The sequence below is a fragment of the Paralichthys olivaceus genome, chromosome 11 (assembly GCF_024713975.1).
Source record: "Paralichthys olivaceus isolate ysfri-2021 chromosome 11, ASM2471397v2, whole genome shotgun sequence".
NCBI classification, from domain to species: Eukaryota; Metazoa; Chordata; class Actinopteri; order Pleuronectiformes; family Paralichthyidae; genus Paralichthys; species Paralichthys olivaceus.
In genome coordinates this window covers 8,056,961-8,083,900 of record NC_091103.1, presented here as the reverse complement: position 1 = coordinate 8,083,900, position 26,940 = coordinate 8,056,961, and the positions used below count along the sequence as shown (strand labels likewise).

Sequence of the window (26,940 nt, the reverse complement as noted above, 5' to 3'; positions counted from 1 at the left end):
GTTTTGTACGATGAGTCTATGACTTCCATCACATAACCTTTTTATTCTTTTACACATCACATGGTGCCAGTGCATGGATGACTTCTGATTTTATTCCATATAACAAAACTTCATTCAATATATTCAAACTTTATTCCATATATCCAAAGATATTCAATATATTAAGTCATATGTTCAGTCCCATATATATATATATATAGTCTCCTGTCATTTGCATTGTACACACACTATATATATATATATATATATATATATATATATATATATATATAAAAGCTTGACATGTACCATTTTGTATCACTTTTCTTTTTATTCAATATTCATGAAGCACTTTTGAACATAATACATTCCCAGGAATTAGTAACAAAAGCCTAAAAGAAAAGCTCACTGACAAAGTGATCAAGTTAGGGTCATACGCAGGGTTACAGAAATACAGAAGTCAAGGGTCCAGAGTCACATAGTGTAGTGATACATATACTTCTGTTATCACCCTCTGCAGTTGCCTCATTGCTATTTCTAGGCCCGAAATGTTGTAATGGTGGTTTGCAGTTTGTTTCTCTTCCCTAAAATGGTCAAATCATCACCTTAAATAAAATAAAATCCAATCTTTGAGTATCAGATACATATCTTTATGTCCTCAATGCTATATAAACAATATCATTTTCATCAAATGAGTTTTGTTCATCAAATGTTAGTTTCAACCCACAACTTTCACTCAGGAGCAAAGGACAGAAACAGTAGTTATCATTGACATGTCTCATGATGACAATCAATATCAACAGATTTGAAAGGTTTTATCTTAACATAGTTTTTGGCCATATTGTATGTTGCAGTGAACTGTGTTGAGGCGGAGCAGGTGGAGATTGTATGTCGTTTTTACAGCATAAAAAAAGAGACAAACACTCAGAGGTTTATTCAGTAAAAATGTTTACTGGCACATTATAGTTGCAAATGTTATAAGCTACCATATTGTAGCAGGTATCACCCGTTACGATGTAAAGTCTTGCAAAGGGGGGGGGGGGGGGGTTGAGACTGTCTACCAGGACAATGTCCTCCCCTTAAAGATTGCTTTTTTTTTTTCATTGTCCTCTGAGCCTCAGCTAACAGCAACAAGCAAAGGAAAATCTTGTTACACCAGCATCAGTGTGACATTCGTGACTGTTGATCACATTCAAATACACAGAGAAGCAAGGTAACCATAATAAAGCTGCAAATCAAACACTACAAAGCTGCAGGCCTCCCCTTCTACTAATTCTGCATTCATCAAGCTTTTTTTTTGGTATTTACACAATAGTGAAGAGGCACTTGTTGTGCCTGTGTATGCCTACAGGAGAGGTCAGGGTATTAACTTGCATGTTGAGCTGTGAAGCATTGCTTAAAGCGTGGCCAGCAGCAAGATTCAGTGTATGGCTTTACAACCAATATTAAAAAAGTTCAGCAGCACCCCCCTATGGCCGTGATAGCAATGAAGGCAAATCCACAGTGGTGTCCCAACAGTGCAGTGGTTCTGTTATCCAGTCCTGCTGCTTCCAGAGCAGGACGCTAGGCTAGAGTATGATGGCTGTGCCTGAGCCGAGTGAGAAGAGGTGCTGGAGTTGTAAACTGTAAATCAAAGCCATTCCATCACATTGTCGTCTGCAGGAGCTGGGGCAACGATGAGTCAAACACCTGCTGCTCTCTTTTTCCTGTGTGTTATTCACCACGTTCACTCAAACATCTCGCAGTCACCCTCCGTCACTCACACAAACTTAAATAGAAGCAAAATAATGTGGCGTGAGGGATGTCCCAGCAAACGCTTCAGCAAAACCCTGCAAAAAATGGCTGTTGAGTGAGTGCTCTGAAGAGAATTCTATCAAAAACTCTACAGAATATAAAGGATGTCGTCTACTTTGTTCATTTTGGGAGAAATAAGCTCAGGGACAAATTTGTCTTTATCTTAACCAAACTAGGATTGTGTATCTCACACACGCTAAGATAAGATAAGGTTAATTATGCTAATTTCACCAGAAATTAACTCCCCATACAAAATCAAATGACTGATCATCAGCTAAACTAGCAAACCTCGGCCGGAAACCCCATTGAAATGAAGAACTTAATAAAAAAGAAAGCAGTTTAAAAAAACTTTTAATATATTTTTTATATAATGTATACTTAAACAAGAAGTGTCTTCCAAAATTTGAGAAATAGATGGACAAAAAAGGAGAAACACACAAAGAAAAAACAGAACAATGACAAACAAAAAGGTCTTGATGTTCCTTTAGTAAAGCGCAACCAACATCTCTTCCAGCAATATGGAATTGTAAAACACTTGTGTCGACATGAGAACATTTCAATATGATCAATGTCAAGACTCAAAAGTGAGCTGATGTTTTAATTAGCGCCCCCTGTCTGCAGGTTGATGGTTGGTCGACGAGCTCGAGCAGCACGGAGCTGGACTGCAAAGCTGCAGACTGTTGCTCCAGACATAGACCTACGTAGATTTAAGTGCTTTGATACAGCATTAAAGAAAACGCTTAATCCAAAGTAACTAAACATCAACTGTGGAATCATTTGAAGTGTGAAAAATCCACCAAGTCAGTCAAGTTTTCAGCCTCATCATGAAGGCTTGACAAGGATTGAACTTTTTCCTTTTTTTTTTTTTTTTTTTTTTAAATACAGGAACATTCAAAGGCTTATTTTTTAAAAACACTTACATTGATATTAAAAAATAGAAAATGAACAAAAGATTGGTTCCTAACTCCTCGACTAGGGAGTGAGAATCACTGGACCGGCTGTGTATGTCTACATTTGTCTCTCGAGACGGGTTGGGGGAAAAACTGTGATTAAGCGTACAGTCTCTCACTCCCTCTTTCCTTCTATGAATCCTGTCTTTAACACAGAGCAAAACTGGCCTTAATGAAAAACGTACGCCTCCGACCAGCAGCGTCGGTCGGTCAGTCTGGACTCCCAAGAGCCTGACCGCTGTTTCACTTTGAATTAAATTAATGCAGCATTTAAAGCAAAGATTAGCCATGCATGAGATCTCAGTTTCTAATCTTGACTGAGTCAATTTTAGCGCCAAGCCAATCAAAGCGATCATAAGTTACATGCTTGTTCCCTTTAAAAAAAAAAAAAAGGCCATTGATTGTGCCATGTAGTGTCTTCTCCTCAATATACCAGCAACAGTTTTGAGTTGTTTTTTTTAAAAACATGCATAAAAGCAGACAAATGGATGGTTGAGAATCAAATAAAGATAATGGTTGTTCACACATTCTCCTGCACTCATATGCACACACCCATACACACACGCAGTGCAAACACAGAAATGGCAACCCTCCTCCTCGCCCTCCCCCTGTTTCCCCCCTCCCCCAACGGTAGGAACTGTCCCACACTTGATTTGTAACAGCAAGTTCCAGAAAGAGCACTTGTTAAAAAAATGAAAGAAAAAAAAAAGCAGAAATATGGCTTTACATTTAAAACTGTAACAATTGATGAATCTTTCCTAATTTTGTTAAAATTCTACCAAGTACATTTGTGTTTGTGTCTAAGTATGTAGTCTATGCATGGGCTGGTTGATGTTGGTGTGTGTAGCAAGGGTACAGCTGGTAAAGAGGTGGGACTTGCTGGCATAACCTGGTTTTCAAAGTGTCAAGGCTCTGATGTGTTGCCCAGTGTAGTGCAGCAGAGGTCCTGCAGGGAAGCCTAACGCCAGCCCTGAGAGGACGTACAGAGACAAAGCTGCCAGTCTATGCACACAAACCTGCTGAGGTCAGTCATTCACAGCCTGTGTGTTCACTTCATACTCGATGATCCACATCTTGTCTGATTTGCCAATATGTGTATGTGGATATCTGTGCGCCTGTGCGTGCACGTGCGTTTAAGACCAAATTGAAAATGTGTCTTGTGCCAGTTTTGGTTTGTGTCGTTCGGATTCCCTCCAGCAGTGCGAGCGTGTTATGTGAGATTGTGATTGTGTGTTAGTCTGCCTGCTTGTTCAAGAGTCTGAGTGATCATTCCCGTATGCTGGCAGAGTAGGAGAACTGAGGGAAGTGCGTACGCTGATCTGAATCCTCTGGATCTAAACTGTCATCTGGAGTATGCACAATGGGAGAGAGAGAGAGAGAGAGAAAAAAACAATTCAAAACGTTGTTAAAACTCAGTTCCCAAGTAACATGTGAATCAAATCTTTAACCACAGATAGAAGGTGGACTGGAGCAGATCTACTTACACTTATCTGGAGGAGTTATCGTGATGGTTTGTGCTGTGAACTCATCATCAAAGTAGCGTGTGTCTGTCTCTGATGTTACCTGGGGCTTAAATGGTGGAATAAGCTGAATAGAAGATGAAAATCACAAATGTTAGACTCAGAACATCATCTATCTGTCATACAATTCCAGATATCTATCTGCTTGTACTTGGAATGCCCATCTCGAGAACAGTTCATCTTATTGGCCTCACGCTTGGCATGTGTGTTGTTAAGGGCCAGAGGAAGTGCAGTGTTGAATCTGGTACATTTTGGACACATGATGCATTCTATATTAATAAACGCTGAATTAACAGACAGCTTTCTGACTCCCCAGTTCGGGGTTCTGTCTTCTGAGTCGAGCTTAATAAACAGGTGAACAGCTCTTTGTGCAGCAGCGGTGATGCAGCTTCAGGGTTCTGCAGTCCAGCAGCCTGCCTTTGGCTAATTCCCCACTACAACGCATTCCTTTGAAAATGCCCCGCTTCCATAATTCTCTGGGATTTCAGAGCTGCTACAACTGAAAAGTTTTGAAATGCTGCTGGCCCCATGTGTATTTTAGTCTGGACGGGCAGAAACAGAGAAGTTTGGAAACAACGACAGCCAAAAAGTCTTGAAACGCCATTTTCAACTTAAAGAGTAGTTGCATAGTTGTAGCCTGAACTTGCTGCAGCTCAATGACTGCAGCTCACGTTTACAGTTTGAGAGAGAAAGCTGCAACCATCATTACCACAGGACAAGCAAACATCCCATTGCAAACAGAACAGACTGCACGTGCTGTTAAAACATTGGTGTTTTAACCAGTGTCACCTTTTTTTCAGTGACATCTTGCCAGTTGATGGAGGTGAAGAACTTGTGGCTCATCACATCTTTGGCATCGTCTGGTCCACCTCCGAGCCTGTAAACAAATCAAAATCACCATCATTATCACAGACTGATCAGCCAGCTTTTCTTTAAACAAATTATTGTGCAAACCCAGTCATTACATACACAACAACAAGCACTGAGATGTTGTTCTCCTTCTGACTTGTATTTACTTATTTCTAGGCACATTCATCCTTCATTTCCTGACCACTTACAGGTGCACATGTTAGTAAGCCTGCAGGCAGGGCTCAAAGTGCTAATTTTAGCCGTTCTTTGACCATTACCGGAAACACAAGGTGCTCCAACAAAACAACAATCAATTATGTGCTTGTGAGGCCATTATCCTGGACCAAAACTGATCAAGCAGGAACACAGGCTTAAATAACATGGTTACTTATTTTGTAACTGAATGTGTTGCGCCCTAAGCACGGAAGAAGATTCAGAAGAGTAATCAAGTGCAGCAGACGAGCCGTAAAATCCCAGGAAGAAAATGTTTTTCCTCGAGCTGTTTGGATGCATCTTCACGAGGCAGACATTCAGCCTAACAGCTGCTGTTTACACAATGAAATGGTACACAACCAGTAACAATCATTTGTTTCTTATATTCCTTTCACAGATTGATGGCTGATAAGCAACAACACTGCAGTACAGGAACACATAAATATGTTCAATGTAATTCACACAGTAATGTCATAGGGAGCAAGCATTAACAGGTTATTTTTTTGACTGACAAATGTCCTGCACTCTACATCACAGTTATTTAATAATCAAATTTAAAGACTAATCGAGAAAAACAAATCGGGATCCAAAATCTTGATTACCAATCTCACACGTTCTTGAGAAACTACGAAACCTGGTCGACCACAGCCAAACATTTCCTCCTCCACAAAAGAGGTTATTTCCTCAAAGCCCATGAGTTTCTTTCTATTGAAAAGACAGTGTCTTTCATGATCTTTGCAAAGTCGTGATACTTGATTGATTATGAAACAATTTGGTTTTTCGTTATATGTGAAATTAATACCATAGAATAATATTTTAGTACGTGCATAAGGCTAATGTCATTCCTTTAAGTCTCCCTAATATTTATACAATATAGACTGGAGACTGATGTCAATATAAAACAGCAGCATTACAACCACTTTATATTTTGAAATACCATGTCAGGATATGAAATTTTAGTGCCACGATTATTGTAAGAGGAAATATCACGGTTTCCACATTTATCGATACTAAAGTTATCGATACTAGTTGTGGAAAAATAAACAGGATAATCAAGCACACATTTTTTGTGTTCTTATTATATTATTACCTCTCAGTATATACACACACATATATATATATATAAATAAGAGAGAGAGCGAGAGAGGGTGTACATGTGTGTGTTTGTGTCAGAAACCGAAAGTAAATAAGGATTCTCCTCTTGCTGTGAACTCCTCTGATGGAGTTTTTTGGTCTGCGTTGGTGGAAATAAGGCTGTGACGTCCAAATCGGTTAAATCCTGACATCCCTTAATACCACTGTCTCATCTTTTCATAGCTGTCAAAAGAGCTCATTCTTTATCCCTTCTTTAAGATGATGTTACTCCAGCTCCCTCTGATTCACCTCTTAGTCTAAAAGCCATTACAGTACACACCTTTGTTTAGGATCCTTTTTAAGCAGGCCAGCCAGCAGGGCCTTGGCTTCAGGGGCTAGGTTCTTGGGGAAGCGGATTTCCTCCATAAGGATGAGCTCAAAGAGACGTTCGTGGTCCTGGTTGTAGAAGGGCAACCGACCACACATCATTTCATACATGACCACGCCCAGTCCCCACCAGTCCACCGCTCGTCCGTAGTCGTTGTCCTCAAGCACCTGACAAGGTAGAAATGAAAGGTTTAGAGAGAAATACAGAGACTGACATTCAGTTAACTTTAAAAGCAGTTGAGGATAAAGAACTACCAGTTACTGGTTGATACCATTGCACTTAAAATAACAATCAGTACACATTTAGCATCTCTCCATCAAACTGCAGACTTTATGAACCTCTGCTAAAATAAAGACTGAGACAGAAAACATAAACTTTAAACAGCAGTTTAAGATTCATAACATCACCAGCTTAGTAACTCTCCTATCATCAACATTGCATGATGTTACCTCTGGTGCCAGGTACTCTGGGGTTCCACAGAAGGTTTTCATGGTGGCTCCATCTGTGATCCCCTCTTTACACAACCCAAAGTCAGTTATCTTTATGTGGCCGTCCTTGTCTAACATGAGGTTCTCCAGCTGTACGGGGAAAGATTCAAATCAAAGAGTTAAATTAGTTGACAGCTGGAGCTGGAAAAGAATTAATAGGAGTAATTAGGTGGAAAGTGCTCATGGGTAAAGAACAACAACAAGTTAGTGTTTGAAAATGTTGATCATATGACAATCTAACATTACAGCATATTCAGAATAACTACAATGTATTACCACACTATGAGAGCAAGCAGATATCTTACTTTCAAATCCCTGTAAACAACATTGCGTGAGTGTAGGTACTCCAGTGCTGATACTATTTCTGCACCATAGAATCGTGCTCTGTCTTCTGTGAACACTCTGTCCCGCGATAAGTGAAAGAATAGCTGTAAAAGAATAAAAATAAACAGATGAAGAACGGAACAGTTACTCATTTTCCTAGATACTTAAGGAAACATTCTTCATTCTAATTGATTTCTTGTTCCTTGCTAATTATCTGTGTGTTCTTTTAAACCTTTCTTTGTGGATGTCATTTAGGAACTAGCTTTTTTAAATAAATGTTTGGGATTAACAACCAGCCCAGAACATGTTTATATTTATTTCTTCTGTGAAGGACATTTTGTTTTTTGTTGGTGTTTGTTACTTAGCAGGATTTCCCAAAAATTACAGAACCAGTTTCCATGAAATTTTGTGGAGGGGTGAAACACGAGCCAGGGAAGAAACCATAAAATTTTGTAGTAGATTCACATTAACAGGCAATTGCAGGATTTTCCCCCACCTTCTTTGACGTGGTAAGAAAATGACCTTGTAGTTTCTTTAAGTGACAATACACATTAACGTGTACTTAAGTCCAAAATGTAAATGTGCCAGATTTAGCCATACAGCCTGGTTTTCATATGCAGTTTCATGTAGCTTGATGGTAAAACAACAACAACATATAAACTCATGTATAGTAACCAAGCAATTCCTACAACATATTAACAAATCAGTTCAAAAACTGTTCATTATCATCAAATCTATCACACACACAGGTATAAAAATACAAAAAGTAAAACTTACTTCTCCTCCATTTGCATACTCCATCACAAAGCATAGCCGGTCATGTGTTTGAAATGCATATTTTAGTGTCTGTCGAGGAAGAAACCAAAATATTTTTGTATTACACTGAATAAAAAGTCACTTCATTTTAACAGACACTAGTAACTTACTGTTAGAAAGGGATGCCGTGTGTTTTGGAGTACTCTGCTTTCAGTAACTGTGTGTGCCACTTCATCCTAGAGGAATAACAACCACACAAAGACTTAATTAGAGCATAAGCACAAGATCATGTACCAACAGCTAGCTAGAGCAGTGTAAAGAGAGTATTTGACAGTGATTGTGATCAGCACTAACTTTAGCAATGATGACTTCTTTACGGAGGATTTTCATGGCGTAGTACATCCCTGTGGCCTTTTCCTTCACCAGAATCACTTTACCAAACGTCCCTTTGCCCAGCAGCTTCAGGTAGTCGAAATCACTCATGGTCTGTAAGAGCAAAGTGAAAGATAAGAAATGAAAAAGAACGGCTGATGCACTCACACTAGAGTAAGCATATACCCAGTTTTCATTTAAAACACTACTCCTGTGTCTCAATTCAGAGGCCGCATCCCAATTTGAAGGCCGCTCTAAATGGTTCCATCAATCCCCCAAGCAATGAAGGCTGTAAGAGGTAGATCCGTCCTGACCCAACCGATTTTTTTTTCCCATTCATTGTGTGCCAGAGATTAATGTTATAAAAAGGGGTTAATGGCAGCCAACGAGAAAATATCAGAAGAATACACTTTTCAATGAACGTATGTTAAAAAAACCAGGAGGCATTAAAGCTTTCTCGTAGTGTCCAACGGCCGCTCAGTTACTAGGCGACAGTAGTTAGAGTACGAAAAGCTGGTGATGCATATTGTGGAAATCCTTCACAGACCAGACTGTCTCATTTTGGTTTGTCGCTTGTGGTCTATGCTGCCTACGAAGACCACATTCTTCAAAGAAAGCAGCCGCTGAATTGAGACACAGCTCATGAGGGTTACATCTGTGAGTTTCAATGGAACTGTGTGTTATGTTAAATAAAAAGTTACATAACAGCCTCTCTGAAATGTACAGGAAGAGACTTTTGATGAGTCAGTGGATCCCCATAGTACTGTCTGCACTGCTAAACTGTGCGCGCTACATGATGTATCCTAATATGTGAGATATGAAATGAGTCTCTGATGTAAGCACTTCTACAAAAAATTTGTGTGTGAATGGTTGAATGTACTTTAAAATGCTTTAAATGGTCTTCAAGATTAGAAAAGCGCTTAACACAGACCAATTATATAAATAGAGACCATATGACATTTGTACAAACATTTCACACCACATAAATCCAGAGCATTTCAAAAATCACTTGTTTTTTTTGTTGTTAATCAGCACTGGACAAATTACATCCACAAATGTTCCCCTCCAATCATTTTAAGGTTGCTTCACAAAAAAAAGCCTTGAGAAAGAGGCTTAAAGTTTCAACAACTTGCTCAATAAAGATGAGCTTAGCTTGACAAACACAGCAAACACTCAGCTGCCAGGCACTGCTTGTGCAAATACTGACCACTTTTGTGTTGGACTTGGACATAGCAATCTCCATCTCCTCTGTGCCGCTGCTATCAGTTGGAGAGCCAAATTTGATCTCCATGGGCTCCTCATCCTGCTGCTGACTCTTCAGGCTATTTGCCACCGCCTGGATCGATCGCATCCACTCCTCTCTGGACCAGAAGGAAACACACCACCCTTATCAATTTTAGCCTATTCCATTTCCACATCACTCTGAATTGTCTCTCCACAAATATGAAAGATAAGAATGTAAAACATCGCCAAAACGAATAAAAATGTTCATGTGTTCAGAGAGATGATACAGAATCACCAAAATATCTATCTTAAAGGAGAATGCTCAGTTTTGAAGATGGAGGATAATGTGCACTATTCAGCGAGGGGGATGCTGGGATTTGGTACTGAGCCGAGCCAACATAAACAAAACTCAATGACGATTGCTTAGGTTAGGGGTGAATCATCAGGTCTAATCTGGCAGCAAATTTTATTTTGAGCATGTTGGTCTTTCCTACTGCTCTCACAAACTCAAATAAATTCCACTGCCTGTAGTGAACAATGGACCATTTAGGCCTTATGTGTTTTGTGAAAAAGTTCCTTGTCCCTTTGGCTCCATCCACACAACTATGTTTGAGTTTTGAAACACATTACTGCTGCTATGTTTATCCACACTACAGAGTTTTCAAGGACCTAAAACTTAGAAGTTTGAAAACACTGTTGATCCTATTTTAGTTTGAAAAACGACAGACTGCATTATAGTCTGGACGAGCAAAAACAGAGATGTTTGGAAACTATGATGCAGTCACCCACATTCATTTTCTGATTGGTTATCATCAGTATTGCCTTGACTACCAACGGTGAATGCAAAATGTTGTGACAACTTACTGTCAGTGACAGTGCCACCACTGTTTGTTTCTCCTTTGGAACATTTTCTGTAACTAAGCAACCAACCCAGTTGCAGAGTAAACTGTTTACACAAGTATGCAAATTAAATGGGTGTGTTACTATGGATGGGGAATATTACTGATACTGAGCTATAACACTTGGAAGAAGATTGTTTTAGATTCAAAGTGATGTTTTAAAATGAAAACATTAGTATGGATGTAACTCTCTACGAGTTTTCGCACGGGATGTTTTTGTGTATGGCAGTAACAGGGGCGCACATACATGAAGGTCACCGTCACGCACAACAGATTCGGAGTGACAAGTACACAGACTTAAAAGTGAAAGATAAGTTCTGGCGAGATAGAAATAACTGCATTGATGTCGCACCTGCGGTTGAAACTATGAGGTCTGACTGTCTGGTGCGAGCACGCTGTAGCTTAAGGTAGAGCAACTGCAAGAGTAAAGTTGCTGCACACACCAAGTTAGAGATCTCATATTTCACTACGAGAGGTGTTAAAAGTGTTTTGGTTCATTATGAAACTGTGGTGGGACTAATAAGAATATGGCACACTGCTACAGATAGAGAAACACTTTCCTGTAAAGCAAGACCTTCTCAATGGACCTTGTCTTAATAAATGATAGTAAAATTTATTTTACGCCACAGCAGAAATATTTTTAAAGGATTATTTATTATTGGTTTGTGCCGTGTTTGAACATGAGGCACATTATTTAACTGCACAGCAGTAAAAACAAATCAAACACTGACTTGTATTAGCTGTGAACAAATCATACTTAAATCACTTCAAAACTTGCTCAGGTTTCTGACAAAAAAACCAAAACAACCAAATAGTGAGTTGAGTTGGCTTTACTGGAACACCATGCAGTAAGTATAAGGATCACGATGCAACTGAAAAGAGCTTTTAGTTCTATAACGTGGAAAGAATTTGTTTTAGCATTTGAAATTAAGTTTTAGTTTGACTGGTCAAGGGCACTCTCACATTTTAACTAAAGCATCTCCTACCACATGGCCAGAAAATATGACTAAATACAAAACAAATCCTTGGAATGAATGTCTCTTACCTCTCATCGTTGCTATCCACATGGAAGGTCCGTTCGATAACCGAAGTCCACTGCAGGCAACGAATTACAAACGTGTTGGGCCTCGGACGCTCTGTCTTCATCAGCTGGCATTCTACAAAACAAAGACGTGTCAGCTTATACTGAAGAGCTGAAAGCACCCACAACTAAACTTAACCTGGCAATTTCATTGAAATGTGACAGCCAGATCTGGAAAACTTACCTGCGACAGAGAAATTGTTGAGCGGTGGGAGGCTGTGGTCACTGGACACCTCAGGCTTCTCTTTGTAGCCAATGAAGGAGCCATCACTCTTTAATATGAAGTAGCGAGGACGCCAAGTTTTAATGTATTCACCTGGAAAACACAGCCGGGCGGAGATATTTGAGCTGACAGTTTTAATGTTTGAGCCCTTGCTTAAATTACTGAAACAAACTAAGCACTGTGGTTTTCAATCAGTGAAGAAGTTACACACTTAACAAGACACATTACAAGCCTCCAGGGGGGAGCATTTAGTAATCAAAAGATAGAGTTTGAAATGGACAGTCATGTCAATGGAGTCCCAATATGATAGACAGCAAAAACAGAACCCCTTACCTCTCTTGTGGAGCCATCCCTCTCTCACAACACTGACTTCATTCATGCTGGGGCAGAAGACTGTCTGGGTTGGGAGGGGGCTGCAGACAAGCTGGGGGAAATGTGCAAACTGTTCCTATTGGTCGAGGGCCTTAAAGTGGCTCAGATACAAAAACACCTAAATAATACCTGGAGGAAGGGAACAGAAAGAGATATCATTAATAGAAGGACAGAAAATACAGAAACAAAGCTCACTGATGCCTCAAGTAGCTTTAACATGTAGTTACAAAATTCATTCATGTGGCAAGAGCTATAAACCACCCACATCGGAAAAAACGTCACAAGAATTACAACATGTCCAGTTAATACTTTAACACATGAGTGCACTTTCACTCTTTGTGTTAAAAATTAAGAACCTCTGCTAACTTGTTAAGGTGTGAACCAAAAAAGCAGCGTGACTTCTGACTGTTTATAATTCAATTTCCCAAATAGCTTTTGGCACTTTCTTTTTACACCCATTGTCTTTTTTTTAGTGGTAGAGGAACATTGAAACATAAATTTGAACAGACGACGGGCCTAAAGGAAGTAGCAATACAGCAAGAGAGGTGAATACAAAGATTGAAACTGATAACTGTGTCACCACAGCAGTGTGAATAAATTCCACTTGTGAGCAACTGTGCTGACTTGAAACACAACTCCACAACAAAGAAAACTGCTGAAATGTGCATGTCAGCTCAGCCCTCATACATGAGCATCCACACTTGGACGAGTACGACGACTATCATGACCAAACTGGATATTAAAAGGCAAAATATGATACTCTACCTGACATCTCACTGTCGTATAGTATCTAAACACAGTAGATTTATAGTGATGGTGTTATACTGATGCCAGATAAACATCAGAGAATTGTGGCATTGGTGCTACTAAACAGGAAAATGGCATTAAAAGCTCTCTTTTGTCAAATGCAATAACCTCCCATGGATGTCGCTGAGGGGAGGCCTTGGTGATCAGGGTCAGCCCTGAATGAACAGCTTACGTTAGATAATAGGTTTACCAGAATTTCACAGCCCTTGGGTGAAAGTGATGGGGTTGAATGTAACAGCGCATGCAATACAGTTAGCACGACACAAAGACTTTTTTGAATGGCTTCATTTATAAAGATAAAATCAGATTATTAATCTTCTTATTGTTATTATTACTTCCATTATTATATCTGTATTTATTCAAGATTCAAAGATCTTTATTGTCATCACACTCAGGTACACTGACATTGTATGAGGCTTTAAATGTATAAAAATATAGCAATAGTTATCAGCATCAATAACCACATGCAAAACACAGAATATAGGACAGTTACTTTCAAAGTGCTTAACAAATTAAAAATCTATTATAAATACAATTAAATAAATGGGAAAAAAAATAAGTGCGTAAATAACAATTTTAGAGTTTGTCTGTACAAACAGGACATGGGTACTGTAGTAAGTAACCAGGTATGTAGTTTACATTTAGCACGATTTGAAGAAACGACAAAGAGGCAATAAATACAACCGTATCGAGATTAAACCTGTAATATACTTCTGTGTGACTAATGATTTAAATGACACGCTGTATTCATCAGCCATTCTAAAGTAAACACGACCCGTAACGTGAACACATCCTCATCCTCCTCTCGGCGTAGCGGCTAGCTAGCTAACTGAGGCAAAGTCAACAGACGTTACCTTCAAAGTTCAGCACGGGTCGTTAGCTTCTCTCTCGGAGCTCAACTATAAACAAGTTGCTTCGACACTTAAGCCGAAGCTTACCGACAATCTGGGGCCGAGCGTCGCGCCAGACAGACCAACAGCAGCGCGGACACTGACCATGACCGCATTACGGCCAAACAAGGCAGCTAGCCAACGCAGCAGCCTTCGAGCTAACGGCTAGTTAGCATGTCAGTTAGCCACTTGCGCTACTTCTCGCTAACCCTCCTCCTCCTCCTCATCTCCCCGGCTTCTACTTACCGAAGACTTGAGGGAGACAAAATTAAAGCCAGCCACTCGGTCGGTCGGTCCCCGGAGGAAGAGGCGCAGAGGTCCGCGGCACAAAGCTCCCACCGGTTATCACGCAAAGCCCGTGTGTATTGAACTCTGTCAATGATCACACAGCTTCAGCGGACAGCGCTTGTTTTCTCCCCTCGCAGCGGCGGCGTGTTCAGTCTGTTGCTGCTGCAGTGGCTCACCGAAGCGTACGTAACCCGCACCGAGAATACAGTCCACCGCGCTCCCGTCTATGTCTCACTGCAAAAAAATAATGTTGGAAATCCCGGTCGGACGGAGCACAGATACGCTTCTTCTCCCTGGGTTCAGTGTGGACGGTTGCCTGCTCTTAGCGTGGAAGCCCTCCTCCTCGTCCCGGCCAGACAGCGCACAAGCCCCGCAGACTCACGCTGAGACGGGAAGTGACGTACGAGGCCAGAGGGTCCACCACGCACTGCACCTGAGCGGTCGATGTGAAAGTACACCGAGTCCTGCACTAACTAACCTTAACCCCAGTCCAGCTGCTCACCGCTGGATTACAGATTGTCCGAGGGATTACAAATTCACGTGAAGCGTGTCTTCGTTTTAAAGCAGCGCCCCCGCCTCCTCAGTGAACCAGTAACTCTGCTCTGAGGAAAGCACCTGTTTTCTTTAGCGGCAACACCGACACCCAAACTACAAGGGCCCGGCAATCCCCTTATGAAATCACATTTTATTCACTAAATCCAGATGTTTCGCACCAAATTGCACTCATTTAAAAACAGAAATTCCTCTAAACATTGCAGATTGAAGATCCACTCGCTGAGAAATCAATGGAAATGTTGAAAAACGTCCTATCTAGAAAGTGCTAAAAAACATTCCTGTATCTGTACCGAAATCTGATGACTTGATCCTTAGGTTTTACCTGACCCCTCCACAAAGTTTCAGTGACATCCGTGGAACAGTTTCTGCGTAAGCCTGCTAACTAACTAACAAACAAACAGACAAAAACATAACCATCCTCTGTACAGGTAAAGATAAATAGCATGTTCTAAGTAACAGCAACAACAATAATACTATATTCGAACCAATGCTGATTTTCCATTTAAATGATTAGTTCATCTTGGGAAATATACCCAGTTAATAACAAATTTCCACCTGTCCCCAGTATTTCTGTATATGATAGTGGTATCAATAATAAATATCTCCTTGGCAGCGTGAAGTGATGCTTCATTACACACTACATTATGAGTAAACCATAAAAGAGGCAATGTCATAAATGTAAAAAAAGTTTATTATTCATTTGTTATTGCAAAAATATTAATTTGCATGAATCATGTACTCAAAAGCAAGTGTTTTCTGTCAGAGAGTTTTATTTTGTTGTCTCTGTTGTTTTCGCTGCAGGTAGCGAGCACGGGCATCACTGACAGAGGCATCGTTGTTTCGCTTCTCGTGCTTCTTCGTGGCATCCTCAGTAGAATTCTCTGAAAGAAGCACAGAGGTAATTTATTATCATCATTAAAGTCTTGGTACAGATTATTAATTCATTCATCCAGTTTAACACTTTTTGGGCCTTTTAATCCACCCTGTGCTTTAGGTGGGTAATCACTGGCGCCACTTTGGATTAACCATAAAACTGTAACACAATTTCACAAATTAATATCTAGTATTATCTAATATTTAGAAAACCTGGTGGTCTTTTGGCTGCTTCCCTGGTCTCCCATTTTATCATCTCTTCGTCAGTCACTTCTTCTCTTGCCACACTGCTCAGCTCATAGACGTCCACCTCATGGAGTTTAGGTAACAAGTCCTTCACCCACTCGTATCGAACTGGACACACTGTCCTGATGTACACCCGTGAAGTCACCAGCATCTCGTGGAAGATGACCCAGGTTAGCTCTGCCTCCTGGTCACACAGCTGGGAGGAATCATGAGGGCAGGAGAAATCAGAGACAAAGATTTTTAGGTTTTGGTTCCATACACGATGTATCTTCAAACTGTGATTGATTAATAACATTATTTAAATGACATTTACCGATGATGATGGATGAATGTGAACCATGGATCCATGTCCATCCATAGTGCAAAACACCTTTCCCACAGACCTATAGTAAGATAGAAAAAAATTAAATGAACAATACTTTCAACCAGAAAAGAATCCCAAAACACCAGAGGAGTTGAACATGGGTCAATGAAAGGAGCCCTGGTGATACCTTCTGGCAACGTTGGTGAAATATCCTGTGCACAGGCATCGTCTGAAGAGTTCACTCCTGTTGCCATCAAATGTTTCTACAGGAAAATCTCTCTTCTGGGAGACAATAAAAATAATAATGATAATTATATTAAATAGCTCTGCAGTGTGTGGGTAAACAAATGCCACATTAATAAAGTACAGTTTATTTGAGTTGAACATCTAACAACACAGATCTGCTCAGATGTTGTATGCAAGTGATGTGTGGAGCAACTATCTATCAGCTGTGATGGTTTAACGCGAACTGTGCGTTGCTGCTGTAATGTTTACATCAACAGAGAGCGGATACACGTCATGCTGCAGTCAGTGATGTGAAAACGACCTGGCACACTGCTGTACCTTCTGGAGGCGGAGGAGGATCTCACGCAGCTGAGTCTCCACACTGAAGGCTGACTTCAGCGCCCTCCAGTGGATCCAGTTCTCTTTACACCATGCAGATGGCCTGTCACTGCAGAATACAAGAGAAAGGCCCGCACTTATGACAGCTGTGATAATGAATCAATCATTTCTTGATACGAGCAAGAACAAATAATACAGGTTTATCTTGCAGCAGTAATGTATTCAGTACTGTACCTGGATTTGCATGACTGAAACACACTCAGAAGTGTGGCAAAGTCGTTCATGCTGCCGCTTTTGTTAGCCAGCGCTTTGTGCTTCTTATCTGCCTCTTTCTGCTTCTCAGGGTGTCCTGCAGAGAACATGAGATCAGTCAAAGCTAAGCTAAACCTCTTTTACACCAAAGAGACCAGATACAGATAGACCCTGTTTTTTAAACATGGGTTAACTCGCTAAACTAGAAATAATGCAGTGCGGTTGTGTACCCTCACCAACTAGTGCTGTTTCAGACTACATATTTTTCTTTCCAGATACATATAAGGTCACCTTTGGGATGGCCATACAGAAGGACAACCTGAAAATATGATGCCTCCAGCCACTGGCTATTGCCATCATAAAAAGGAAAATTACTCTTTTCCAAAAGCTTGTAAAGGAGTGTCCAAGGCCAGCATTATTAGCATTGTGGGCATTGGATAGAGTTGTGGTCAGGGTGTGAATGACCCGAGCCAGGGGAGGCCGTACCCCCACATTGATCATGTAGTAATGTAGCATGGTGGTTCCAGCAATAAAACCAGTTCAATAGAAGTTTATGTTTCTGCATCTCATGTTTTATATCTGAGGAAATCACAAGGAGTTTCCCTTTTTGTTTTTTTCTTCCCAGTGAGTCATGTTCAACGTCACGCACCGGAAACCGAGAAGCTCTCGGTGTCATGTCTGTGTTACATCTTGCATGATATGAATAGAAAATGCTATGACACACTCGCAATATGTAAAAAACAAGAACATAATAATAAGGGGCTTCATCTCCACACATCATTTCCTGTCACAGGGACTGATGGACGAGTTGCAGTACCTTTGCTATTAGACATTTATATTATAGATAAGACAAGTGTGTTTTTGCCCTTGTAGTCTTTACTTAGAAGCAAGTTCCCTAATAAACCCAAGATCTACACTGCTGACCTGGCCTGATGAGGATGTTCTCCACAGACAGCATGGCAGCCACAGGGAGTAGAAGATCCTGGCAGCCAAGCGAGGCAGCTTTGAGCAGGGCCCTGGTGAGGCCTGGTTGCAGCGGGAACTCCACCATCAGCTCCCCCAGCTGGGTCACTCTACCCCTCCTGCAGTCCACGCATCAGACACACAGAGCTCAGGAAATCTCACCAAGAAGAACTATTCAAACAAATACTTGGTTCACAGGTAAAACCACTCACCTGTCAATAGCATCAAATTGATAGAGCTGTTTTAGTGCTTCTAGAATAAACCTCTCTTCTGGACAGTCTAGATAAGGAAACCTTGAAACAAAAAAATCCACTTATTATTTTAGACTGTAGCGTGTTTAGAAATAAATTATTAGGAAATTAGAAAAGCAAACAGACACAGAATGGGGATCAGTGTACCTAATGACATCATGAACACCCAGGCACTTGAGTGTGAGTACGACTGCTGTCAGACTTGTCCTCTGGATTTCTGGAACCGTATATTCAGGCATGATCTTTTCCCAAAATTCCTTGGAATAGATTCGGAAGCATTTCCCAGCTGAGGTTCTTCCAGCTCGGCCTGCTCTCTGCTGAGCCTCGCTCCTAATCACAGACGAAATCCGGCCCAAATCTCAGTTGGCAAGTTTTCTTAATGCCATTACTGTTAGCAGGAAAATGTTGTAAGGAGACATATTATGCTTTTTCAGCTTTTCTTCCCTCTAGTGTTTTATATATGAGTTTTGTTCATGTAAAAGATGTGCAAAGTTAAAAAGCCCAAAGTCTGCAGGAAAGAGAGCTCCTCTTCACCACAGAAAACATGAAGCTACTGAAACCCCTTTGACAGAGCTGAAACCAGGTGTTTCAGACAGAGGCTGAAAAGAGGAGCTGCAGCAATGGACAGTATGAGGAAAGTGATTTAAACCTTTTAAGCAATAACCCAAATTAAAAATATGAACCCGAATATGAGCAGAATGTGTCTCCTTTGCAGGTCTGAAATAATATTTTACATATGGCAGCACTCACTTTGAAATAGGCACCACCTCCAAGATATCCATGCCCACCCGTGAGTTGTGGTTGAGTTGCTTCACGAACCCGCTGTCTATGATGTACCTATAGAAGAAAGTGACTGTGGCTTTTACAGTGGCTCAACGGAAACATTTCAGTAACGCTGATTTAATGTCACAATTTGATGGTTACATATAATAAAGCATTGACCACAGGACTCACTCACTTTATACCATTGATAGTGAGAGATGTTGCTGCAATGTTAGTGGCCACTACACACTTTCTTATTCCCGGAGGCGGAGGCTGAAAGATCTGCCTCTGTTGATCTATGACAAGAACACAGAAACAAAAATGCAGACACTGACTTCAATTTGTAAAATCATTCTCAGAATAAGGTGTAACAAGTGTAGCTGTTGTGTGTTTACCAGTTGGCATGGATCCATAAAGCGGCAAAATGAGAAGACCCTCCACCGTCTGGTCCTGAACATCATAGCGATAGTCTATAGACTCTGCTTTTTCAAATAGCAGGTCACAGGCGCGTTCAATCTCTGACTGACCTGTCAAACACAAAGCGAAATCATGTGGCTGACTTTGTCAGCATTAAGGGTTCAGTCCGTGTTAATCAAAAATAAACATGACCTCACGTTGTGTCAATCGTGTTTACAAACAAACTTTCAACTGCCATTCAATTTTCGGATCATGTTTCGATTTGCTGTGTTTTTTTGCATCTGTCACAGGCGTTTCAGAGAGTAGTCTGAGCACTCAGAGCTACCATACGTGTCCAGAATAGTTTCACAGCTCCTCGATCAGAGGACGAAATTCTCTTTGTTCCTTGCGGCTTCTAAGGTTTGGATGGATCCAATGTTTGCTTTTTCTAGAGGTAAAAAATGATCTGTGTGCAAAGTTTCTGTGCGTAATGATTTTTTATTTGATGACTGTATGGAAAAATACAGACTCAGTTTGCAAAAACCTTTAAGGGTTAATGTGATCTCAGGGCCTGATAATGGGAACTCACCTGTTAAGAAGACAAGAATGTCCCCACACATTTCACTGGTGTGCACGTCCAGAGCCACTTTCACCACCTGGGGAGCAAAAGGCAGGCAAATGAATCAACATTCAACAATCAATGTGAAAGTTAAATTAATAGCCTTTCCCTGTAAGAATCTTAAAATAAAAAAAACTTAAAACTAGGGATGAAACATCACCGGTGTCATGGTATACCATGGTAAAATCCACAACATTTAGTTGCACTGCTTCAATCTTCAATTATCGTGTTTATTGTGGGGATTAGGTTGCTGCTGTCCAGCATCAGCCAAAGTTAGCAAGTCTTCAAGACAAGCAGCAAGCGAGTACTTCTTTAGGACATTTTATAATCACCACAATTATACTGATAATCGTGATAATTGTGGTCACAATAATGTTCACACTATTTCATCACTACTCAAACATAAACGCAGTACCTCTTTTACGTAACCAGTGCTTTCTATGTCTTTTGGTCCCACGGCAGAACCGAATGTGCAGACCACAGGGAACGTCCTCCCTGGAATAGCAAAGACGGGACAATCGCCGAGAAATGCTGAAAGCTTGTCCGTTTCCAATGTAGCGGACATCACCACCACCTTCAGCGGAAAAGATCGACCCTTTGTGGCTTCAACAGGGTCGGAGAAGACTTTCTTCAATAAGCCCAGGAGGATATCCTGCAGCAAATACAAACAAATACAAACACATGATCAGTGCATGAATCACATGTGTTGATGTACATTCAGTGAAAATGTTGACTCACCGTGTTGAGGCTGCGTTCATGGACCTCATCCAAGATCACAACACTGTACTGAGACAGCCCAGGGTCTGCAAGAATCTCTCTGAGCAAACATCCGTCCGTCATGTACTTCACCACTGTGTCCTGGCTCAAACACAGACCCACCTCCAAGTTATCACACATTCACGATAAAGATGCTGGTTTTTCTGCAGGGTCGTCCAATCTTGGCCTCTCACCTGTGATGTGCAATCATCAAAGCGCACTTGGTAGCCGACTTCTCTTCCCAGGGTGCATTGCATCTCATGGGCTACCCTCTGGGCCACTGTGATGGCAGCCACCCGGCGGGGCTGGGTGATGCCGATTTTGCCATCCTTACAAAAACCTATACGGAAGAGAAGAGAGAACATGAAATGGTTGATTCCTTTATAGGTCATATTGTGTTTGGATGTTGTCTTTTAACGTAAAAACTAATACTATGGATGGGGCCACAGAACTGGGTTTAATGAAACTGGGCGTTCTGATTTGATCCAAACCTACGGAGGTACTCTGGCTTCCCCTCTTTGTCGGTCCTGGGATACAGTGGTAACCTGTACAGGGTGTACCCCTCCAGCTCCCCCCGGGACCCCCAAAGGAAGTGGCATAGATAATGGATGGATGGACAAACCTATGGAAGTTACCTGTCTCTGATCCAAATTAAGGGACACATGGGCTCATGAAGTTAAAACTTCTTGGGAGGACTCTGATTTTGACTGGTCATATGTCCTTTGATACAGGTCACAGAGAAATGATTCTCATGTCGTTTCAAAGCCCTTTTCCAGCTCCATGTTGATCTGAACAGCATGTAATCTCAATTTACAAAAATAATCCTCATGGACCACCTCCAATGTACAGTATCCCAGATACACTTGTGATGCACCACCAGGACGTCCCAGAAGTCAGCAAGACGTCAATGGCCTAAGTCTCCTTCACTGTGATCCAACACACATCATACCTGGTTCCACGTGTTTGTCATGAGACCAAATCCACATGAAGTTCAGATGTGTGACGATGTTGACACGGACTGACCATAAATGACATCTCACCAGCTTGATGCAGGAACTGTGGAAGCTGTGTGGTTTTCCCGCTGCCGGTCTCCCCGGTTACAACCAGAAAAGAGCTGGTTTTAACAGCCTCGATCAGTTCGGTTTTGTGTCGATGGATCGGCAGGTTTGTTGACTCGGTGTCTTTCCGGTCCCGTCTCGTCGATGTGGACATACCTGAAAGCTTTTACCGTGTGAGGAGATAAACAGAGAGCCCCACAGACGCTGTTACACTAAACACAACACCGTTTTCTTTCTCATCTGTGATTTCAGGCACTAGTTCAGCTACTTCCGCAAACTAACCCGTTCTGCGTTTCTATTGGTCTAGAAATGAGCACATGACCCAAACACCTCTACCAAAATAAATGTCTGACCAATTTTAAATGAAGTAAACAAGTTAAAACAAATCATACGAATTGAGCATGAATAGTTATTAATCAATTCGTTAATGCAAATTAAATAAGATTCTTTTTATCTTTATTATTATTGACTTGATTGTCAGGAGTCAATTGGCTTGAAGCAGGGCTTTTGTTTGTAAATGAAAAATGAATAAAACACATACACATGTTAAAACCATAGAGACTAAATATAAAGATCATTTTTGGATGGTGGGAGGAGGTGGGGATGCGTCATCCATCTTTATGTACAGTTTTCGGTAAAAACTCATGGTCTCATGCCAATACAGTGTGCACATACACACCATGCATGTGCATATGCAAGAGTATGACTCAGTGTAGAAGAGAATATCTTTCATGCAAGAGTTTGTTCATTTCAGACTATAAGCTCACAAACAATAGTCCCAAACTTATGCAAACGTTCAAGCACCTACTTGAAAATGTATCTGTTTCATTGCGATCCTCTATGTCCAAACTTTAGTGAACTGTACTAAAATTTGAAAGGCTTCACACTGTGAAAACCGAATGTTCGGCACTAAAAGAAATAAGACCTTGTGTAAGGACTCAAATATTTGGTGCCATTCCTGTAAAAACAGGGGACAGCCTTGACTACAGCTTCCTCTGATCAATCGGAGCTCAAGTAGTAAAACTGCTCAGCCAGTCAGGGTTTTGGGACAAGACCTTCTGACAATCAACAGATGAGTTGAGTTGATAAAGAAAAAGTTACACAAAGGGACCCTATCAACGACCAATATAGTAAAGTATTGATTTATTTTTATTACAAATCAAGGACATGTCTGTTTTACATCTTGGGGCCTCCAAATATGACTTCAGATTTTTTTCTTCTGGATATTTAAAGTCAATAAAGAAGAGGTCCACCGGAGACCAGACTGTGAAGAATCCTCTGTCCTCGCTCTGGTGTGATTCTTCTTAGTTTACGCGTTTCTGAAGAAATAGAAAAAGTATTACTCACGCAAGTAAGTGTGTAAATAAACCAGAGTCATTGAGCAAATGTGACGTCTTGACTTACCATTGCTGCAGGACTGTAAGTAGCCTGGTCTTTTACAGATCTCTATATAGCAGTGGAAATATACCTGAAAGAGAAAAGCTGCACAATAAATGAAAAGCATCAAGACTTAAAAAGACCAAAGGCAGCACCATACATACCTGGTTTTCAGATGTTGGGGGCTTCACAAATGAGAACATTCTGACCACAAACCATTTGTGAAGTGAGGGATACGTCAGTTCCTTACTGGGGACGACTGGCAACACAACGGTTCTGTGACTGTCACCATTGAAAGGACACCTGGGCCAGATGCAAACACAGTATACTCTCCTTTTTAAGTACAGACCATTTCTACATTTTTTGATCATTTCCAAAAAGGTCACATTTGCCAAATAGTTTGTACGCCTGTTAACCCGTTGACAAGCAGGTTCCAGCGTTGCGGGTCATGCAGGTTTTCCGTTGGTGTGGCCCAGCAGTCGTCCAGCAGCAGCACCAGGTCCTTGTCCTCATGTTTCAGAAGAGAAACCTCCACGTACACAGGCCGGCCGAGCTCAATCACTGCCGGAGGGTCTCGAGGGGAGTAGAAAGAGCTGTAAGAAGGATCTAGAAATACATTGAATTATGAAAGAATGCACTTTCTGGACAATGAAATAATAAGTACAAATGATGGAAAGTAAAAGAAAACCTGACCTTTGGCAAATCTCATTTCAGTCCTGAGTATCCCTGTGTTTCTCAAAGTTGATGAGTACTCAGATTGTACTCCTTGAACTTTGATCCTTGCTTGTGTCATTTTGACCAGCGCAAAGCTACAACTCACAGTGAGACTGAAAAAAAACAAAACAAGAAATCTACGTCGGAGTGTGTGTGCTTTAAAAAGACAGAGGAATTAATCAACTTTATTCATATAGCATCTTTAAAAACACACTAACAAGGTGCTCTACAAGTTAAAAATGGAAACAACAGGAAACAGTTAAAATTCTATGAAGAAGATTCTAAATTCTTCACATTTCTGAGAGGAGTTTGCTGGAGCCTCTGTAGCAGAGATAATGAAATTAAGTAAAGTCCTGAGTTGTGCCTTTTCTTATCAATGAGATCTGAAAAATGTTCTGCTCTTGCTTCTTTAACTCCTCTATTAAAATTCTTCTTAAGGTGCACAGTCAGATTCTACATCTTTAAGGCTTGATTTGGTTCAAGATGCAGAGGAAGAATTTGACTTCGAATTGTGTTTTACCACAGATGTGAACATCATGCATTTGTGGTCAGAGACATAAACATCCTTGCAACAGATATTGTCAAGTGAAATCCTATATGAGAGCACGATATTAAGGGTGTGGCCCTTGTTGCGGATAGGTTATGTGAGAGTCCTGGTTAAATTAAAAGCACCAACAATATTCAAAAGCTCTCGATCTGCAATGTGTATGTATGATGGTATTCTTACTTGAAAGGAGTGTCACGAAATATAGGGCCTCTCTGTGGACGCTGTTTCGCCTCCATGTTGACCCAGTAAGTTATAACTCCTTCTTCCACCTGCGAGACACAAAACAAACCTGTTCTATTTAGTAATTGATGAATGTTCTGTATTTATATGGCACTTCTCTAGTCTTGATTACACTCTTTTTGCCATTCACACAGAAATTCAGTGCATCTCTGCAGCACTTTCTCTATCACACATCACTCGCACACCGTCGGCACTGTGGGGTTCAGTATCTTGCCCAAGGGAACTCCTGCATAAACCACCAACTATCTGGTCAGTGGACCACCCGCTCTACCTCCTTAGTCCCCAGTCAAAAAAAGAGCCATCCAGCCGGTCAGAGACAGGGGAAAGGATGAAACCAATTTACATTTACCGTGGACTGAGCGCCGCAATCAGTGAATGGAAAGTGGAAAGTCACAGCATCTCTGGATCTTTTTCTGGGTTCACAGATGTGGCTTTGACCGGAGGGGATCCAGAGTGCATTTAGGTTCACAGGCGGGACTGTGGCATTCTGGGTGATGGTGAAGTTAAACCCATCCTTGCTGCAGAACAGCTGTCCCTGCACTGGTGGATCACGCTCTTTGTTTGCCTCTGCAGAAAACATACAGATAAAATAAACACAACCAATAAAAATAATCAATCATAATGTTACAATATTGATCTGTTGGAATTACCTTTAATTCCCCATTCGCACCTGAGAGGTATTGACTCAACAATCCCAAATCTTCCTCTATCTTCAAGTGCCATGATAACAACCGTCAGACTAGTGATGTATTTCTAATAAACAAAATTGAAAATGAACACATATCAGCATTTAAAATAAACACAGAAGTCTATTTTACTCACTTACTTGTCTTTTCACAAAACAGCCATGGGAACCAACTGTAAAGATCATGAAGGTGTCACTTTCACCCAGGAAGTAGTGGCACTGTTTTGTTATTGCGATGGCTTGGTAATATCCACTGTGTTCATCTGAGTGCAGGTTTGAACACAAACAGCAGAGTAAACACAACCACTTCAGAGCTATACTCTTAACACGCAAGATACATTTTTATAGTCTGACCTACCTCTGACGTAAATGGCGTGAGGAAGATCAGCGAATTGCCCCTTTGATATGTAAACAGACATGAACCCATCGAGGCAGAGCAGCGTGTTATTATTACTCATGGTGTAATAGGCTGTTGCTTGAGATTGTTCTGAAGCAGCGTGGGCGTTGCATTTCAAAAGAAGCAGAGGTAAAGAAATAAATGTCACCCAGACAGAAGTTGAAGTGCAAGTCTCCATCTTTGTTCGCTGAGACTCGGCAGGCGGAGCAGGTGGTTCACATCTGGTGTAATTGACACGAGTCCCACCAGAGTGAGAGCAGCTCAAAGTGTAATGTCGCTCAGAAGAGTGCACGACCCCACCGAGGCCAACCGGCCATTTAAATTCAAGCAGGCTGCACCAAATTGCACACACTCACAGATATCAGTTTTTTTTTTCATTGCAAACTTTTAATTGGAAAACTGTAAAAAATTCTGGGATCAGCACCGTGTTCTGGATCCCCAACAATATTTCATGGGTTCTTCTGTGACCCATACCACTTCCTTCCTCCAAGTTTCACTGTAATCCGTATTGTGTAATAAGATAAGATAGGATAAGATAATGATAAGACACCATGTAAAGGTATAAAATAGAATAAAAAGGCAATGAAATACAAGATAAGAAATACAATTAAAATGCAGGTGAAAATATAATTTGAAGAAAGATGTATTGCAGGAGGATGTAAGCTGCAAAATGTTTGTGTTTTGTTGAAACGGATATTGCCAAAAAAAATGCAGCAAACTGACTAAAAACATGAACTTATAAACATACAGGAATCTGTGGCTAAATAGAATTACAGACAATAAAAGGCACACGTTCAAAACAATGGTTCGGGGATTCAACAATTTCTTACTGTGTAAAGTTCCTTCAGAAAATGTTATAGTCACAGGCAGCACTGTTTTTCCATATTAAA

The 26,940-nt window shown here is 40.8% G+C and overlaps 3 protein-coding genes across 4 annotated transcripts; all 3 read right to left on the bottom strand.

Annotated features, from left to right (window-relative positions):
• Positions 1-910: 910 nt before the first annotated feature.
• On the bottom strand, positions 911-15,003 carry akt2 (v-akt murine thymoma viral oncogene homolog 2). Of its 2 annotated transcripts, none has more exons than XM_020095227.2 (14): positions 14,450-15,003; positions 12,468-12,635; positions 12,096-12,227; positions 11,876-11,987; positions 9,915-10,068; positions 8,690-8,821; positions 8,506-8,571; positions 8,357-8,425; positions 7,561-7,683; positions 7,217-7,345; positions 6,720-6,934; positions 5,033-5,120; positions 4,208-4,310; positions 911-4,069 (listed from the first exon to the last, which is right to left on the bottom strand). In XM_020095227.2, the coding sequence occupies exons 2-14, from the start codon at positions 12,511-12,513 to the stop codon at positions 3,990-3,992; spliced, it is 1,449 nt and encodes a 482-aa protein (XP_019950786.1). In that variant the 5' UTR covers positions 12,514-12,635; positions 14,450-15,003; the 3' UTR covers positions 911-3,989. The 2 variants fall into 2 exon arrangements, with proteins under 2 accessions (XP_019950786.1, XP_069390616.1); XM_069534515.1 differs by lacking the exon at positions 14,450-15,003 and adding an exon at positions 14,168-14,403.
• Positions 15,004-15,719: 716 nt separating this feature from the next.
• dhx40 (DEAH (Asp-Glu-Ala-His) box polypeptide 40) lies at positions 15,720-22,399 on the bottom strand. The gene is made up of 17 exons (XM_020094831.2): positions 22,073-22,399; positions 21,227-21,372; positions 21,015-21,134; positions 20,692-20,928; positions 20,247-20,313; positions 19,657-19,788; positions 19,458-19,557; positions 19,250-19,336; positions 18,647-18,829; positions 18,461-18,541; positions 18,210-18,367; positions 17,268-17,382; positions 17,034-17,142; positions 16,657-16,751; positions 16,479-16,548; positions 16,133-16,361; positions 15,720-15,927 (listed from the first exon to the last, which is right to left on the bottom strand). The coding sequence occupies exons 1-17, from the start codon at positions 22,242-22,244 to the stop codon at positions 15,806-15,808; spliced, it is 2,223 nt and encodes a 740-aa protein (XP_019950390.1). The 5' UTR covers positions 22,245-22,399; the 3' UTR covers positions 15,720-15,805.
• Positions 22,400-23,216: 817 nt separating this feature from the next.
• Positions 23,217-26,393, bottom strand: LOC109634474 (zona pellucida sperm-binding protein 4-like). Its single transcript, XM_020094962.2, has 10 exons — positions 26,012-26,393; positions 25,795-25,916; positions 25,619-25,721; positions 25,318-25,535; positions 24,909-24,997; positions 24,161-24,294; positions 23,884-24,073; positions 23,632-23,770; positions 23,495-23,558; positions 23,217-23,409 (listed from the first exon to the last, which is right to left on the bottom strand). The coding sequence occupies exons 1-10, from the start codon at positions 26,226-26,228 to the stop codon at positions 23,324-23,326; spliced, it is 1,362 nt and encodes a 453-aa protein (XP_019950521.2). The 5' UTR covers positions 26,229-26,393; the 3' UTR covers positions 23,217-23,323.
• Between the last annotated feature and the right edge of the window lie 547 nt (positions 26,394-26,940).